The sequence below is a fragment of the Pan paniscus genome, chromosome 17 (assembly GCF_029289425.2).
Source record: "Pan paniscus chromosome 17, NHGRI_mPanPan1-v2.0_pri, whole genome shotgun sequence".
Classification (NCBI taxonomy): Eukaryota; Metazoa; Chordata; class Mammalia; order Primates; family Hominidae; genus Pan; species Pan paniscus.
The window spans coordinates 35,746,891-35,763,589 of record NC_073266.2 but is presented as its reverse complement, the minus strand read 5'-3'; the positions used below and the strand labels follow the sequence as shown (position 1 = coordinate 35,763,589).

The window sequence follows — 16,699 nt, the reverse complement described above, 5'->3', positions numbered from 1 at the left end:
TTTGTTTCCATCAAAATTTCCCAAAGATTAAGTGTCCTTTCATTGTATGAAGATTATGAATTAAGATATTTTCTGAAATATTTTTGGACTTTGATGTAAATTTATTCCTGAAGGAGATTAATTTCCTAATTCTCCAGAGGACTGCTGTGGTGTAAAACTGTTCCTTGAAATTGTAGTTTTCTACTTTTATTTATATTCATGAAGGGATATTTATATAGTCCTTGAGTGGATATAGGAATTTTTCTAGACTCATTAACACAAGTCTGAGACTGTCTTGAAATAAATATTCTCAGCCTTACTTGCTGTGATAGAGTTGTTGCCTAGATTTGGTTTGCATGGGTCATTTAAGATGAAAAAGGGATTTATGATTTTGTGCATTTCTAACTAGTGGAGAGAATTCTTTAGTTTTGCATGACCTGATGTATGTATGTTGTGTTTTATCAGTGAGCTTCTCCTTTCTCTAAACTTTTGTATATTTTCCCAGAAATATTTTAAGGAAAATATCAGAGAGTATTTTCAACTTATTTCCTAGAAGTATTGCCATAGTAACTGAATACTTAGAACTCATTTACTTTTTTTTTTCTTAATAAACATTAGCTCATAGACTTTGGTTAATCATAATTCTAGGAAATAAGTTGCAGCATCTCACAAGTTTTGTTACACTGTATTTTCTGTTTCATTCAGTTCAGTCTACTTTTTTCCTTTGCAACTTGGTATTTAACCTGTGGATTGTTTTAAAAGTGTGTGAATTTATAAGTGTTCCAACATATTTTCCTATTGTCTATTGATTTCAAGTGTAATTTCGTGATAGCTAGAGAATGTACTCTTAAGTGATTTTAGCTGTTTTACATTTGTTGCGTTTTATGATCCAGGATGTTATCTATCTAGGTGAATTTTCTATGTGTCTTTGAAAAGAAGGTGTATTTTGCTCTTGTTGGGAGAAGTGTTCTGAAAATGTCAGTTAGATTCTACTGGTTGATGATATTATTCATTTCTTTATATCCTTGCTGGATTTTCTGTGTGGTAGTAACTAGGGGGTATTGAAGTCTCCAAGGATTGTTATGCCTTCTGTGCCTTCTTGGTTGACCAACCCTTTTATTCATTATGTAGTGTTGCTCTTTGTCACTGGTTATTTTCTTTGCTTTGAAGTGTACTTTATCTGTTAGTGTAGCCATCCCAGCTTCTTTTCATTTGTGTTTTCGTGCTATATCTTTTTTCATCCATTTTCTTTTAATGTACCTTTATTATTATATATGAAATGGGTTTCTTATAGACAACATATAGTTGGTTCATGTTTTATAACCACACTTACAATTTCATTTAGCGTCTTTGTATTATTACATTTAATGTAATTAAATGTATAATGAGCATTTCAGATTTTGTATTTTTGAATTTGAGATGCTCAACTTGTACTTAAATTTTTTGAAAGTCAAGCTCAAACTAGATGCTCAGCAGGACTATCTTTGGAGTTTGCGGGGAAGAGAGAGATCCTGTCAGACATACAAAATCTGAAGAAAATTCACCAAGAACAGACTCAAGTTATAAAAGAATGTTTAGAAAGATCTTCAGAAAGGAAAACAATACTGGATATTATTACGTTATCCAGAAAGGAAAATAATACTGGATATTATTACATCCATAATGTAATTAAATGTAATAATACAAAGAGTGATCATCTGTTTACCCATTTATTTGTTTTAATTGTTCTTTGTTCATTTCCTGGTATCTTTTATTGACTTTCTCTGGTGTTAATATATTCACTCTAGCTTTCTTTTCATTAGTGTTAAAATGGTAAATGTTTTTCCAACCTCTTAACCTATTGTCTCTTTATATTTAAAGAGGGTTTCTTTTAGGCTATAGATATTTGTGTCTTAATATTTAACAATCTCTGCCTTTTAATTGGAGTGTTTAGATCAGTTGCTTTTAATTGGATTATTGATATGTTTAGATTTAAGTTTACCATCTTTGTTAATTTTTTATTTTTCCTGCCTATTTTTTGTTCCCATTTTCTTTTTTTTCCTGCCTTATTGCAGATTCTGTGTGTGTGTGTGTGTGTGTGTGTGTGTGTGTGTTTCCATTTTATTTCCTTTTTGGCTTATTAACTATAGCTGTTACTTTACTGGAAACTCTAGGATTCATAGTATAAATCTTTAATTTATCACAGTCTGTATTAAGTAATACTAAACCACTTCGCATATAAATACATCACAACAGTATACTTCCGTTTATGCTATCTTGGTCTTTGTACTTTTGTTTTTGTACATTTTACTTTGGCATAAATGTCAAAGTACAGTATTGTTATTTAGCTTTAAATATTCATTTGCCTCTCTCCTTAATGTAAAAAGGCTTCTTCTCAACTTCCTGACATTTCTTGCTAAACTATACACATCTGCCCTGTTTTCCAACAGCACACTGTTCTGTTCTGTCCCTTATTTTTTTTTTTTTTTTTTTGAGACGAGTCTCGCTCTTTTGCCCAGGCCGGACTGCAGTGGTGCTATCTCGGCTCACTGCAAACTCTGCCTCCCGGGTTCACGCCATTCTCCGGCCTCAGCCTCCCGAGTAGCTGGGACTACAGGCACCTGCCACCACGCCCGGCTAATTTTTTGTATTTTTAGTAGAGATGGAGTTTCTCCGTGTTAGCCAGGATGGTCTTGATCTCCTGACCTCGTGATCCGCCCACCTCGGCCTCCCAAAGTGCTGGGATTACAGGCGTGAGCCACCGCACCTGGCCTATTCTGTCCCTTTTTAAAGCAGTTCTCTTTTAAAAAATTGTGGTAAGATATAAATAACATAAAATTTGTAGTTATAACCATTTTAAAGTATATAATTCCATGGCATTAATTACAGTCACAGTCTTTTACAATTATTATTACTATGTATTCCTAAAGTTTTTTCACCCTGTACCCCCAAATTGAAGCTTTACCCATTAGACAGTAACTCCCTGTTGCTCCCACTCTTAGCCCCTGGTAACCATTATTGTACTTTCTGTTTTGATGAATTTACCTAATCAAGGTACCTTATTTAAGTGGAATTATACAGTATTTGTCATTATACAGTATTCGTCATGTGTGACTTATTTCACTTAGCATAATTTTCGAGGATCATCCATGTTGTAGCATGTATCAGAATTTAATTCCTTTTTATGGTTGAGTAATTCTCCACTGTACAACCATACTGCGTTTTGTCTATCAGTTCATAGATTAATGGACACAAGTTGTTTCTACCTTTTGTCTTTTGATAATGCTGCTATGAACATTTGCATGCAAAATCTGAGTCCCTGAACCAGTTTATGTTTACCCACATATTTACCATATTTACTAGAGCTTGTATTCATTCCTTTGTGTAAATCTGTCCAGTATTGTTTTCCTTTCTGAAGCTCTTTCTAAACATTCTTTTATAAGTTGAGTCTGTTCTTGGTGAATTTTTTTCAGATTTTGTATGTCTGATAGGATCTCTCTCTTCCCCTCAAACCCCAAAGATAGTTTTGCTGAGCATCTGTTTGAGCTTGACTTTCAAAACATTTAAGTACAAGTTGAGCATCTCAAATTCAAAAATACAAAATCTGAAATGCTCCAGAATCCAAAATTTTTTGAGCACCAATGTGACACTTAAGGAAATGCTACTGGAACATTTCAGATGTTGCATTTTCAGACTTGGGATGCTCAGGTGGTAAGTATAATGCATCTATTCCAAAATTGGAAAAGAAATCAGAAATCTGAAATACTTTTGGTCCGAAGCATTTTGGATAAGGGGCACTCAAACCTGTATGTTAAATATGTCACTCAATTTTCTACCAGCTTGCATCGTTTATAAGGAGAAATCTGTTGTCAGTCTTATCTTTGTATCTCAAAACATACAGTCTGTTTTTCTCTGACTTGTTTTAAGATTTTTTTTTTAAATCATCAGTGTGTATGCTTTGTAGCATTGTGGTGTGTGTTTCTGTTGAAAGTAGTTGTGTGTTTGTGTATTGTGTGAGGTGTTTTGTATAAATGCAAACTTGTGTGGGGAGGCATTTTCTGTGTGTTATTTTGTGTCGACAGTTTGTGTGTGTTGTGTGGGGATGTGATTGTAGATGTTGGGAGGGTATTGTGAGGAGGGGATACTTTTTTGGGTGCTTTTGTTGTTTTGTATCTCTGGTATTACAGTGTCCTACCTGGTCAATGTTGTCTTTATTTTGATTATTTATATATGAAGATAGGACTTTTTATACCAATTAAAATGTTTTTGTTTATCCCATTCTTTCTGTTTCTGTTTCTTCTGTTTTCTCTTAAATTTATTGTCTTCTGCTGTTTTGTTTTCTTGCTCCACCTTTTTCTTTTTAATATTTTAGACTTTATATCTTCTCTGATCTTCTTTGAAGTTTTAACATGCATATTTAACTTTAGATTTCAAGATTTAAAATAATTTTTCTTCCCCCAACTTAAGGACTTCATTAGCTTTGGTCACTCCCTTCCTGAAGTGACACTTTTGTTATTGAAGGTATTTAAAGTGTGACTTTTTAGAAATTCAACAATATGCACACACCAGTTTTTCACCACACCAGTAAATGTCTCATATGTAGTACTTAAAAAAATTACTTTTGTATGTATTGTGTTATGGTGACCTCTTGTATGTTAGATTGTGCTTGTAGGAACATTTCTTTAGAAGAAGTCTTCTGGTGGTAAATTACTTTGGCTTTTATCTATAAATTGTTTATTTTTCTCTAGTTGACAATTTTAGGTTAACAGATTTTTTTCAGGCAGTATGGAGATAATATTCCTCTCTGTCTTTTACTGTCGCTGTCAAAGCCTGCTCATCTGTTTTGTCCTGTCTTATCTCTTAGTCTATTTTCTAGTTCTTCTGTTTGGTTTTTGGTGTTTACAGTGATGTTGATTTCTTTTTATGTATCTTGTTTGGGCTCTTTTGGTTTTCCTGGATCTGTGAAGCCATGTCTTTTATTGGTTCAAGAATATTTACAGCTATTTTCCATTCTCTGTCCCTTCTCTTTCTAGAGCTACATTTAATATTGTGCCAGATATTTTCCTTTGGTCATTTATGTCTTTTAACGCCACTTTGATATTTTCAGTTTTCTTTTCTTTCTTTGTTTCCTGTGGTTACGTTCTTTGCATCTTTCTGTTCTCTAATTCTCTCCAGCTATGTCACACCTGCTCTTTAATCTTTCCATTGAGTTTAATAGTGGTTCCAGCCTCACCTTCATTCTGTTTATTTCTGATAATGGGGGATGATGTCCCTGGAGACTTTGCCTATATTTTGAAAGACCAGTGGTGCCTCTTCTTCAGAATGTTGTTATGGTGCACTGTTCCCTCAGAGCTCTTCATTTATCATGATATATGGAAGTGAGACTCTCCTTTGCTCTAATTACCATTATTCTTCAGACAATATTTTAGCAAGTTTTGAAGTAGCAAACAATTTTGAAGGAAAGTTTTAGAGGCATGAGGATAATAAAAATACTTATTTAGTCCTGTTTGCTGAGAGATTTTCTGATTTAGTAGGATTGAGCCCAAGAGTTTGCATTTCTTAAAAGTTTTCAGCTAAAGCTGATGCATCTGGCCTGGGGACTACACTTTGAGATGCACTGGAATAGATGTCTTGACACTGATTATTTCACCTTTCAGTTAGGGGTGTTTGCAGGCATGGTGATCATTTTATTAACACTGAATACAAGTGCAATGAAAGTTTCTTTTGACACTTAACTAGCTTGTTTAAAATCACTGCATTAATGTTTTATTTTAGTGATCATTCAGGGTATGTTCGTCCAGTACCAGTGCCACGCAGTTTAAATAGTGATATTTCCTATTTTGGTGTTGGGGGCAAGCAAGCTGTCTTCTTTGTTGGACAATCAGCCAGAGTAAGTAAAAAGATTTCTTATAAATGAAAGTTGATCAAAATATTTTGAAGTTGACTCTGTCTAAATGCATTAACCAGTTTATTAGGCATTTAAAAAGTACTCTTTTTAATATTTAACAGATGATAAGCAAACCTGCAGATTCCCAAGATGTTCACGAGCTTGTGCTTTCTAAAGAAGATTTTGAGAAGAAGGAGAAAAATAAAGAGGCAATATATAGTGGATATATTAGAAACAGAAAGGTACAATACATTTTAACTCAAAATTGTAAATTTACTCCTTTGGATAGACGGTAGGACAGAACTTAACTTGAAAGTATGAAATTTTCAAAATGAGTTACCCTTTCCTTTAGTCATAATAACAAAAATGGGCTTTCTCAAGCCAAAAATCTTCAGACAAGTTGTCTCATAAAGCTTACTAAGCTTTCTGTAAATTGCTTGTAGGATTGTAAGCTTTTTTCCCTGGTCTGAATTTGGGTTTTAAAATCTTTGTTGTATAATAAAATTATAGAGTAGAAAAACAGTAACGGGGTAATGGACTTTCAGGAAATTGGACCTCTAGAGAAATAAATGAGAGATTGTTGTTACAAGTTTGCATTGAAATTCTTGTGTTCATAAGACAAAATGTTAACAAATTTGAATCTTGGTGGCAAGTAAATGGTATATTTATTGTATATTCCTTCAACTCTTCTTTGTTTGAAACATGATTTTTTTTCTTTTTTTTTTTTTTTGAGATGGAGTCTCACTCTGTCTCCTGGGCTGGAGTGCAGTGGCGCAACCTCAGCTCGCTGCAACCTCCACCTCCTGGGTTCAAGATATTCTCCTGCCTCTGCCTCTCGAGTAGCTGGGATTACAGGTGCCTGCCACCATGCCCTGCTAATTTTTTTTGTAGTTTTGGTAGAGACAGTGTTTCACCATGTTGGCCAGGCTGGTTTTGAACTCCTGACCTCAAGTGATCCGCCTGCCTCAACCTCCCAAAGTGCTAGGATTACAGACGTGAGCCACCGCGCCCAGCCTGAAACACGATTTTTAATCTAAAATCTTTAATATATAAGTTAGTTTACTTACTATTTTAAGAGATGGGGTCTCACTCTGTCCCTCTAGACTAGAGTGTAGTGGTGCTATCACAGTTCACAGCAGCCTTGAACTCCTGGACTCAGGCAGTCTTCCAACCTTGGCCTCCCAAAGTGTTGGGATTACGGGAAAATCTTTATTTTAAAGTGATTTTGGGCTGGGCATGGTGGCTCAGTCCTGTAATACCAGTACTTTGGGAAGCTGAGGTGGGAGAATTGCTTGAACTCAGGAGTTTAAGACCAGCCTCTGTAACATAGGAGACCTTGTCTCTACTAAAAAAAAAAAAAAAAAAAAAAAAAAAAGCCGGGTGTGGTGGTGTGCGCCTGTAGTCCCAGCAGCTCAGCAGGCTGAGGTGGGAGGATCACTTGAGCCCAGCTGCAAGTGAGCTATGATCATGCCACTACATTCCAATTTGGGCGATAGAGCAAGACTGTCTCAAAAACAATAAAAAAATTTTTAAAAGGTAATTTTGAACTTTTAAAAATTTGGCTTTCTGATTCTAAAACAACTTGTAGGAAACTTTATAGAAAAGCCTAAGGAAGATAAAAATACTCCCAAGTCCTAGAGAAGCCTAATGAAACATTTTGGTGAATTTCCTTCTAATTCAGCTTTTTAAAATATATACTTAATAGTTTTGATCCCACATTTAAAAAATTAACATGTTGAGTATTTCCCCATTATAAAATATTTTGATACACAATGGTTTTTAGTAGCTTTATAACATTTCCTTCAATGAATGTGACATAATTTCATGATTCTGTTGAGCATTTGGCTTATTTAAAGGATTTTACAGTAATTGTAAAGACATTGCGATGAGTATCTTGCATAACATCTTACCTGAATTACAGATTTTTTTCTTAGGTTAGATTGTTATAATTTTAATAGCTGTGGTAATGAATTTGAACTTTTTTTTTGAGACAGAGTCTCACTCCCTTGCCCAGGCTGGAGTGCAGTGGCATGATCTCAGCTCACTGCAACCTCTGCCTCCCTGGTTGAAGCAATTCCCCTGCTTCAGCCTCCTGAGTAGCTGGGATTACAGGCACATGCCACCACACCTGGCTAATTTTTTTCTTTTTTTTTTTTTTTTTTTTTTTTTTGGTGGAGACGGAGTTTCACCATGTTGGCCAGACTGGTCTCGAACTCCTGACCTCAGGCAGTCCGCCCACCTCGGCCTCCCAAAGTGCTAGGATTACAGGTGTGAGCCACCACGCCCAGCCTGAATTTGAACTTTTTAAATGTTCATGGCATGTATTTCAAAACTGCTTGTCAGAAAGGTTAAACCCAAAGTCACATACACTTCCAACAACTGTATGGAAGCACATTTCTGACCATTTATTTTTCAAAAGAATGAGAAGGGGAGAGGGCAGCAAAATGTTGGCCATTTGATAATTGAAAAAAAAAAAACCTTTTCTTTCATTAGTTGATGGGTTGGATTTTTTTGTTCCATTTTATTATCCACTTTTATTTTCTCGATAACTTAATATACCCTTTGTGCAGGACATTAACTTTCTTTTCTTTGTTTCATTTACTTAACAAATTGCATATTTTGGTATTTTTACATAACAGTATTCCATCTTGTCTTAACCACCACAGAGCCCTATAAAATATAATGGTGGAAATATTACTTGCCATGATAAAACTGGTGAAAAATAGGAATTGAGAATTTAGGTGGTTTTCAAAACTGTGTGCATGTTACAAAGCTTGTATACAACTGTGTCTCTTGGAGCACCATTTTTCTGCCAGCCTTTTCTGTGTTTTGTGCTTAGTTCTTCCCAACAAACATTTCTTGGGTACCAACAAGTACCTGGTCTGTTTCCTTTTCTGACCAGTCTTTTCCAGCCTATTTTTGTTGGACTTCTGTCTCTGACCTGTGAGCAGTTTTCAGAATGTGGGTGGAATTGGTGGTTCTTGTTCTATAGTCAACAGTCTTACCTTTTCTAAAGATGTGTTATTTGCTACTTATGTCAAAAGCTCTCAAATCTGTGTTTCGTGTGAAAACTTTTCTCAATACTGAGACACTGAATCATGTTAGCTTCAGTAAAGGAAACAGACCATCCTGGGCCTTTTAAACAGAAAATATTTAATAGAGGGAATTAGATGCTTACCTGATTATTGGAAGGGCCAAAGGAATGAATTATGGGCTAAGCCTTCTAGAATGATGCCAAGAATCTGAAGTTATCCTGGAGGGATGCTGCAACATTTGCTATAATCATTCAGTTGGAGGACCACCACTGGGTTTGGGATTCAGGAACTCACTGCTGTATCTGTGATCCACGAGTTGGAATGATCTCACTGCCACAATTGCTCCAAAACTGGAAAACAGAGTTTCTGGCCATAACTAGGGCTGCAGTGGCCTTTTGACACTTTAAACCTGAAACCTAGTTACTGATCTTTCAGTGCCTTGTGTGATAACACAAAACTTTTAAGAAACTTCAGGAAATAGCCTCTGCTTCATTTTTGGCATCCACATTTTGGCTAGTACATCTAATTGGTGAAAACTAATTTGCATCCACAGTCCAAACAGTATTTTTTTGCCTTCCAACCTCTGCAGCCCAAGAGAGTACAGTAAAAGGTGGTAGGAATGGGTGATGAATACCAACTGATCATATCCAGTACACTCATTTCCAGGTTCAATTAGATGTTCTTTCTTAGGTATTCGAGGAGTAACTCACTTTTGGTACCTTTGAAGTCAAATATTGGCTGGGCACAGTGGCTCATGCCTGCAATCCTAGCAGTTTGGGAGGCTGAGGAGGGAGAATCTCTTGAGCCCAGGAGTTCAAGACCAGCTGGGCAACATTGAGAGACCATGTCTCTTAAAATAAAGAGATCAAATATTATCCGTAAACCTTTCTTATTCTCTCCTCCTCCTGTCTTCCTCTCAACTACCCTTTACAATTAATGGCATCCACTAGCCATGCAGTTAAAGTTGGTAATCCTTTTTGTTAATCATTCAGCACATTTAATTTTGTCTTTTATATTATTTTCTTTCATCTATCCTCTCTTCCACCCACTTTCCACTGCTCTAATTCAGCCATCCCGCTTCATCTTTTATCATATGTTTATCATATGTCCTAAAACTACCTTGTTTCCTTTATGCTCTTGAATTCATGTTCTCATTTGTCTGGAATGTTATTATTTAGTCATCTGCTGGGTGACCATCACCCTCGTTTTACCTCTGTAGCTCTTGGTTCATATCTTCATACATAATAGCATATTGTTTTGTAATCATTTGTTTTTTCATCTCCTACCAGATGGAATTTGTAGAGCACAAAGGCACTGTCTTATTTATCTTGAACCTATCTTTCTCAGGCCCAAGTTGAGGCATAGGACTTACAGAAGATGCTTGATAAATATTTGGATAATGAATTTGCATCGTTAGTAAATTCAGACTAATCTCCTGACTCAAAGTATATGAAATGTTACTTGTATATATTGTAGCTGTGATATTAGCAATTTAGTGTATAGAGATGCATTATAATGGTTTTGAAGGGGTATGGTCTTAAGGATTTATTGTTTTTTTAATCAGAAATTTTAGAATTTGATGGACAAATTCTGAAAGAGCTGTAACACTTTTTAATTCAGCAAGTAATCATACATACTTATTTTTAAAAATCAACTTGACTTCCTAGATAGAATAGTTTAGTCTGTTTTTATTTCCACAGTTTTATAATGTATATAGCAACATACACAGTAGATATAGTCTCCTATCACTTAAGGACAGGGATGCATTCTGAGAAATGTGTCATTAGGTTATTTTGTTGCTATGTGAACATCATAGAGTGTACTTATACAAACTTAGATGGCATAGCCTACTACACACCTAGGCTATATGGTATAGGGTACTGCTCCTAGTCTACAAATTTGTACAGCTTGTTACCCCAGGCAGTTGTAACAGAATGGTAAATATTTGTGTAGCTAAACATAGAAAAGGTACACTAATTTTACAATACTGTATTATCTTATGGGACCACTGCAGTCAATTGTTGACAGAAATGTTATGTGACATATGACTGTATATGAATACGCACACAAACACGCGCACGCACGCATACCATGTTTTTTGTTTGTTTGTTTGTTTGTTTTTTGAGACATGCTTGTTGCCCAGGCTGGAGTGCAGTGGCGCGATCTTGGCTCACTGCAACCTCAGCCTCCCGGGCTCAAGCGATTCTCCTGCCTCAGCCTCCCTAGTAGCTGGGTTTATAGGCGTGTACCACCACGCCTGGCTACTTTTGTATTTTAAGTAGAGATGGGTTTCGGCTTGTTGGCCAGGCTGATCTTAAACTCCTGACCTCAGATGATCTGCCCGCCTCGACCTCCCAAAGTGCTGGGATTACGGGAGTGAGCTACCACGCCCGGCCTGCAATTTTTTAAAACATAGATTCATACTACAGATGGAGAAGTTTGTAATTTTATCCTCAAATTCCCCTACTAACTCCCTTCCATAAGTTTTAGATATTCTCTGAAAGTGGACTGGTGTCCAGAATGATTTTACTTTTAAGCACTATGTGTTTGGGCTTAGCTAGCTGGGTCCAGCCTGCCCTGTAGTTTTCTTGAACATGGAGGGCTGGACATTGGTCCTGACCAAGTTAAGTGGTAGGTCTCCCAAGCAAGCGTTCATTCTACCCTAGGGGTAAGTGTCCTCAATTTTTTAAGGCATTTTAAAACTCAGTATTTGTCTTTACCTTTTCGTTTATGATTCTAAAATCGGTTTAGCATTATAAGATAGGGTGCTCTTTATGCATGCTAGTTTAGCAGTCTGTGTGAAAGTTCCCTTGTCTTCACAGTGTTGTCACATACTCAGCCAGTTTGTTGTATTGGGCCAGTTTCCTCCAAAGCTTTTCTGAAACCTATTTGTGAAACTCCAAGTAAATCACATTAAAATTTGATGCAATAGCTATTTGTATAATTATAATTTAGATGATTTAATCTGTTGTATTTCTGTTCACTCTTGTAGCCCTCTGATTCTGTTCACATTACAAATGATGATGAAAGATTTCTACATCATCTTATCATAGAGGAGAAGGAAAAAGATAGCTTTACTGCTGTGGTTATCACAGGGGTACAACCAGAACACATACAGTACTTGAAAAATTATTTCCACCTTTGGACACGACAGTTAGCGTAAGTAATTATATTTGGCTTAGGAAATGTTGCTACTTAACTTTTTTAAGACAGAAAACATTACAGATATATTGAAGCCTCTTTGGTATCCTTTTTGCTCCTGTCTCATTTTCTTCCCTTAGTATTATCCAGTACTCTGATATTGGTGTTAAAACAGCTCTCTATTCATTTATTCTGTAAATATTTATAGATCACCTCTAGTGTACTGAGCATTATTTGAGGCACAGGATTTTGACAATATTATAAAATTAAAAAAGAACTTCACAATTTGTCAAATTGAGCACTATATCACTTCTATGACCCCGTTTTGTGCTTCTTTTCCATAGGACCTGTCGTAATCTTCCATACCATATATATTTATTTTTGTTGTTGTTAAATTCACTGCTGTATCTCCAATGTCTTCTAGAAGAATACTTGCTACATGGTAGATGCTCAAATGTTTATCAAGTGAATGAATGCATCAAGCCTATTAAAATAAAAAATATATGTACATATGTGCCTATATGACATTAGTACTGAAAATAATCATTGTGTTTTTATTCCAGTAACACTTGTAGGGACTCTATATTCCATTAGACCAAATCAGAGGAATAGTTATTTAATGGCTCTAAAAAAAAATTTTTTTTTTTTTTTTTGAGACCGAGTTTCACTCTTGTTGCCCAGGCTGGAGTGCAATGGCGCACTCTTGGCTCACTGCAACCACCACCTCCTGGGTTCAAGTGATTCTCCTGCCTCAGCCTCCCGAGTAGCTGGGATTACAGGCGCGTGCCACCACACTCAACTAATTTTTGTATTTTTAGTAGAGACAGGTTTTTGCCGTGTTGGCCAGGCTGGTCTTGAACTCCTGACCTCAGGTGATCCGCCCACCTCAGCCTCCCAAAGTACTGGGATTACAGGCGTGAGCCATCGCGCCCGGCCTAAAATTTTTTTTTTATAGCTATGTGATACATACGATTTACTGTATTGTTTCCCTAATTTGCATTAGTATGAATTACTGAGACTTGCAAAATGGGTACATCTGCTCAAAATTCGTATTTTAAAAATGTATCTTTTTACATTTACCCAAAAGGCTACTGTTCTTGAGAGTCTCAATTTTATACGTAATTATACGCTAAGAGAATTTAAAAAATTTTTTATGGGAAGATAAATTTGGTTTTAGGAATACCTTTTTTCTTGTTGAATAGTTGTTTATTATCCCTGTTACCCAAGGTATTTAAGTAGGACTTTGCAGTTTTCTTCAAGTACATATTTTATTAGCTATTTTATAGTTTATTGAAGGAACTCAGTGTACATTAACACATAATTTAAATATACTCTTGCTCTAATAAGGATTATGAAGAAATATTGCAAATTTCTATTTCACGAATAAAGACGTGGTAGTTTATAATCCTGAACAATGTTACCAAAATATAATCTTTTTAAACCTTTTCTGAAAAAATAAAGAGGTGTTATTTCCAAAATGTTGGTTTTCAGTGAGATGGTGTCAAACTTACTAGTTTTGTTTTTGGAATCTTAGGGTAAGATTGTCTCAGTGCTATAGGAGAGGAGAGATGAATGTTCTAGAACAGGGGTCCCCAATGCCCCGGTCGTGAACTGGTACCCATCTGTGGCCTTTTAGGAACCCAGCCCCACAGTGAGTGGTGGGCCCGAGTGAGCATTACCACCTGGCTCCGCCTCCTGTCAGATCACTGGCAGCACTAGATTTCTCATAGGAGCACGAACCCCAATGTGAACTGTGCATGTGAGATATTGCGTGCTCCTTATGAGACTCTAGTGCCTGTTGATCTGAGGTGGAACATTTTCATCCCAAATCACCCTTCTTCAACTCCCATCTCTGGAAAAATTGTCTTCCGTGAAACTGGTTTTGGTGCCAAAAAGGTTGGGGACTGCTGTTCTAGAATGGTATTCTCTTATTGAGATTAGATATCTAATCCAGTTTACCACCGATAATTGAGTCCTTTCTGGAACGTACCTGGTAAGTAGAATTATAGACTCTTGCTGTCTAGTTTATATTTATTTGATGAATTATTCCTCTTGGAAGTGGTGTATGTGGTCTTTGAAGTTGGAAAGGCCTGGGTTGAAGCCCACGGCTCCCTAACTCTATTCTGTGATGTCAGATAACTTACATACGCTTCTTGCACCCCAGGTTCTATATCTGTAAAATGAGATGCAGTAATACCTGCATCTCAATTGTTTTTACCATTAAATGGAATATGTATTTTAAAATGCTTAATAAAGTGCTTGATACCTAGTAAATAGTGTTAAAATATTTTGATAGAAGATTACATTAACTTATAATTTTATGTGAATTAAAAGTATAAAATTATTCTTCTCTATTTTAGGCATATTTATCACTACTATATTCATGGCCCAAAAGGAAATGAAATACGAACATCAAAAGAAGTTGAACCTTTCAACAATATTGATATTGAAGTAAGAGAAAAATCCATCTTAAAATAATAAAAATTATGAGATATTTGTTCCAGTTCCAAATGACTCAGGATAATAAAAAACACTCGATAATTAGACAACTTCTCTCTCCTTGTTTTTTACCAAACTACTTTCATTGTTTGATATCCAACTAAAGAGATTATTCCTGGATGTATTTTTCTCAAACCTTTATTTACTGTAGGCTTAGTTTATCTTTTTTTGTCTCTCTTCTGTGGAGCTATGCATTGTTACTGAACATCAATCATCTCTTGAAGCATGGAGGAAAAGGGAGATAATGTAGCTTTCCTTTTGTTTGTAGAAGTTATATCGTGGTGACAAGGTTTAGCAGCACAGAGCATTTGAGTATTGGATTCTCAATCCTCTAACCCACACGTTAGAATTTCACATACAATGTTGTCCCACTTCCTACCTCTAGCAAGAAACCTCGAATTAAATGTACTCATGACTTTTCTGTCCTTCAGCTCTGATTTGCTGTTTCTTTGCTTACTTTATATTTTCTAGTAGTATGTTCCTTATTGAGATGCTACTTAAAGCTGTTTAACTCATATGTAAATATATGTATTTCATTAAGCCAGATTGTTACTTGTACAAATAAACATAATTTTTACTTATTCTATTGTTGAGTCATAGCTGAGAACAAAATTAAAGTTACCATAGAATTTAATTATTTTTGTTTCATTTTTATTTTAGATTTCTATGTTTGAAAAGGGGAAGGTACCTAAGATTGTCAACCTAAGGGAAATACAAGACGACATGCAGACGTTGTATGTAAACACAGCAGCTGATAGTTTTGAATTCAAAGCTCATGTTGAAGGAGATGGTGTAGTGGAAGGGATTATCCGTTATCATCCATTCTTATATGATAGAGAAACTTACCCTGATGATCCATGCTTTCCATCAAGTATGTTAATCTGTTATCTTAGTTATAAAATATGAAGTTGTGATTTAGGACAGTGATTTGTTTTTCTAAATGATTATCGGTTGGGCTATTCAGGTTAGATAAATATTAAAATTTTTTCTTATGCAAGTCTTAGGTTGTTAGGTATTTGTAATTTTTGTAATTCCTGATTTTTGTGTACATTCATTTCTAGATGAATAAATCTTTAATGAACTCTTAGTTCTGTTACGAATCCAAACTTTTAGATATGTATGCGTATTAATCCTTTATATGTTCCCTTGTCTTCTCTTTATCCTCGTTGCAGTTTTACACTTTATGCAGTCATATTTATTAACTTTTTCTTTATGCTTTCTGATTTTGTCTTACTGTAGAAAGGCTTTTTACATCTCAAAATTATATAAATCTGTAGCTTTTTTGTTTTTGTTGTCATTTTATGGTCAATGCATCTGTGTTTTTCTTTTTTGTATGTAGAGCAAGGTGGGGTTTTATTTATTTATTTAAATTTTTGAGTGATGGGGTCTTGCCGTGTTGCCCAGGCTGGTCTTAAGATCCTGGCCTGAAACAATCCTCCTGCCTTGGCCTCCCAAAGTACTAGGATTACAGGTGTGAGCCACCACACCTGGCCCCCACCTTTTTTATCCCCCCCAGTAGAGAGATAGGGATTTAACAATTATTTTCTATGTGGTATTCATATTCAGTTTCTTAGCACCAGTTATTGAATGTTATAATTTACCCAAGAGTTAGAACTTTTATAATATAAAGTTCCCATAAGTACATAGGTCTAGATTCTTTACTATAAAGTACTATTTTCTTTTTATGAGTAATGATACTGTCTTGTAGCTTTATCTTGTAATTTGGTATCTTTGGGAAAAAACATTTTCACTATTGTTCCTTTTTGAGAATACTTTTGCTCTTCTAGATAATTTTGGAATCAGCTTTGTACATTCACTTAAAGTAATTCTAGTGAGATTATTGGGATTGCATTGAATTTATAGGTTAACAATATTAAACTTTTTCATTCAGAATACTTCCTTAGTACATTCTTGGTTTTCTAGGGTCTGCAACCAGAGATCCTGATTCGAATCCCATCTTTGCCACTTTCTGTTGGACAAACTACTCCCTACCTTAGTTTCCTTATCTGGGAAATGGGTAGTTCACACCTCATAGGGGTGTTGTGAAGATCAAATTTAAAAACTGGGGCAACTTCTCAGAATAGTGCTCAACACTGTTTATTAAGTGCTCCTGCCCAGTACATATTGTTACTCAGTGGCTCCACTGGCCTTTTTGGTTTTGTTTTTTATTTTTTGGAGG

The 16,699-nt window shown here is 35.6% G+C and overlaps 1 protein-coding gene across 2 annotated transcripts in view; it reads left to right on the top strand.

The window, feature by feature from the left end:
• Positions 1-16,699, top strand: part of SMCHD1 (structural maintenance of chromosomes flexible hinge domain containing 1) — a 149,347-nt gene that overhangs the window by 27,224 nt on the left and 105,424 nt on the right. For both annotated transcript variants that reach the window (XM_003817887.6, XM_063597309.1), the window contains exons 6-10: positions 5,734-5,848; positions 5,968-6,087; positions 11,873-12,039; positions 14,382-14,472; positions 15,181-15,391. In XM_003817887.6, the coding sequence (XP_003817935.1) occupies positions 5,734-5,848; positions 5,968-6,087; positions 11,873-12,039; positions 14,382-14,472; positions 15,181-15,391 (704 nt within the window). The remainder of the gene's footprint in view (positions 1-5,733; positions 5,849-5,967; positions 6,088-11,872; positions 12,040-14,381; positions 14,473-15,180; positions 15,392-16,699) is intronic.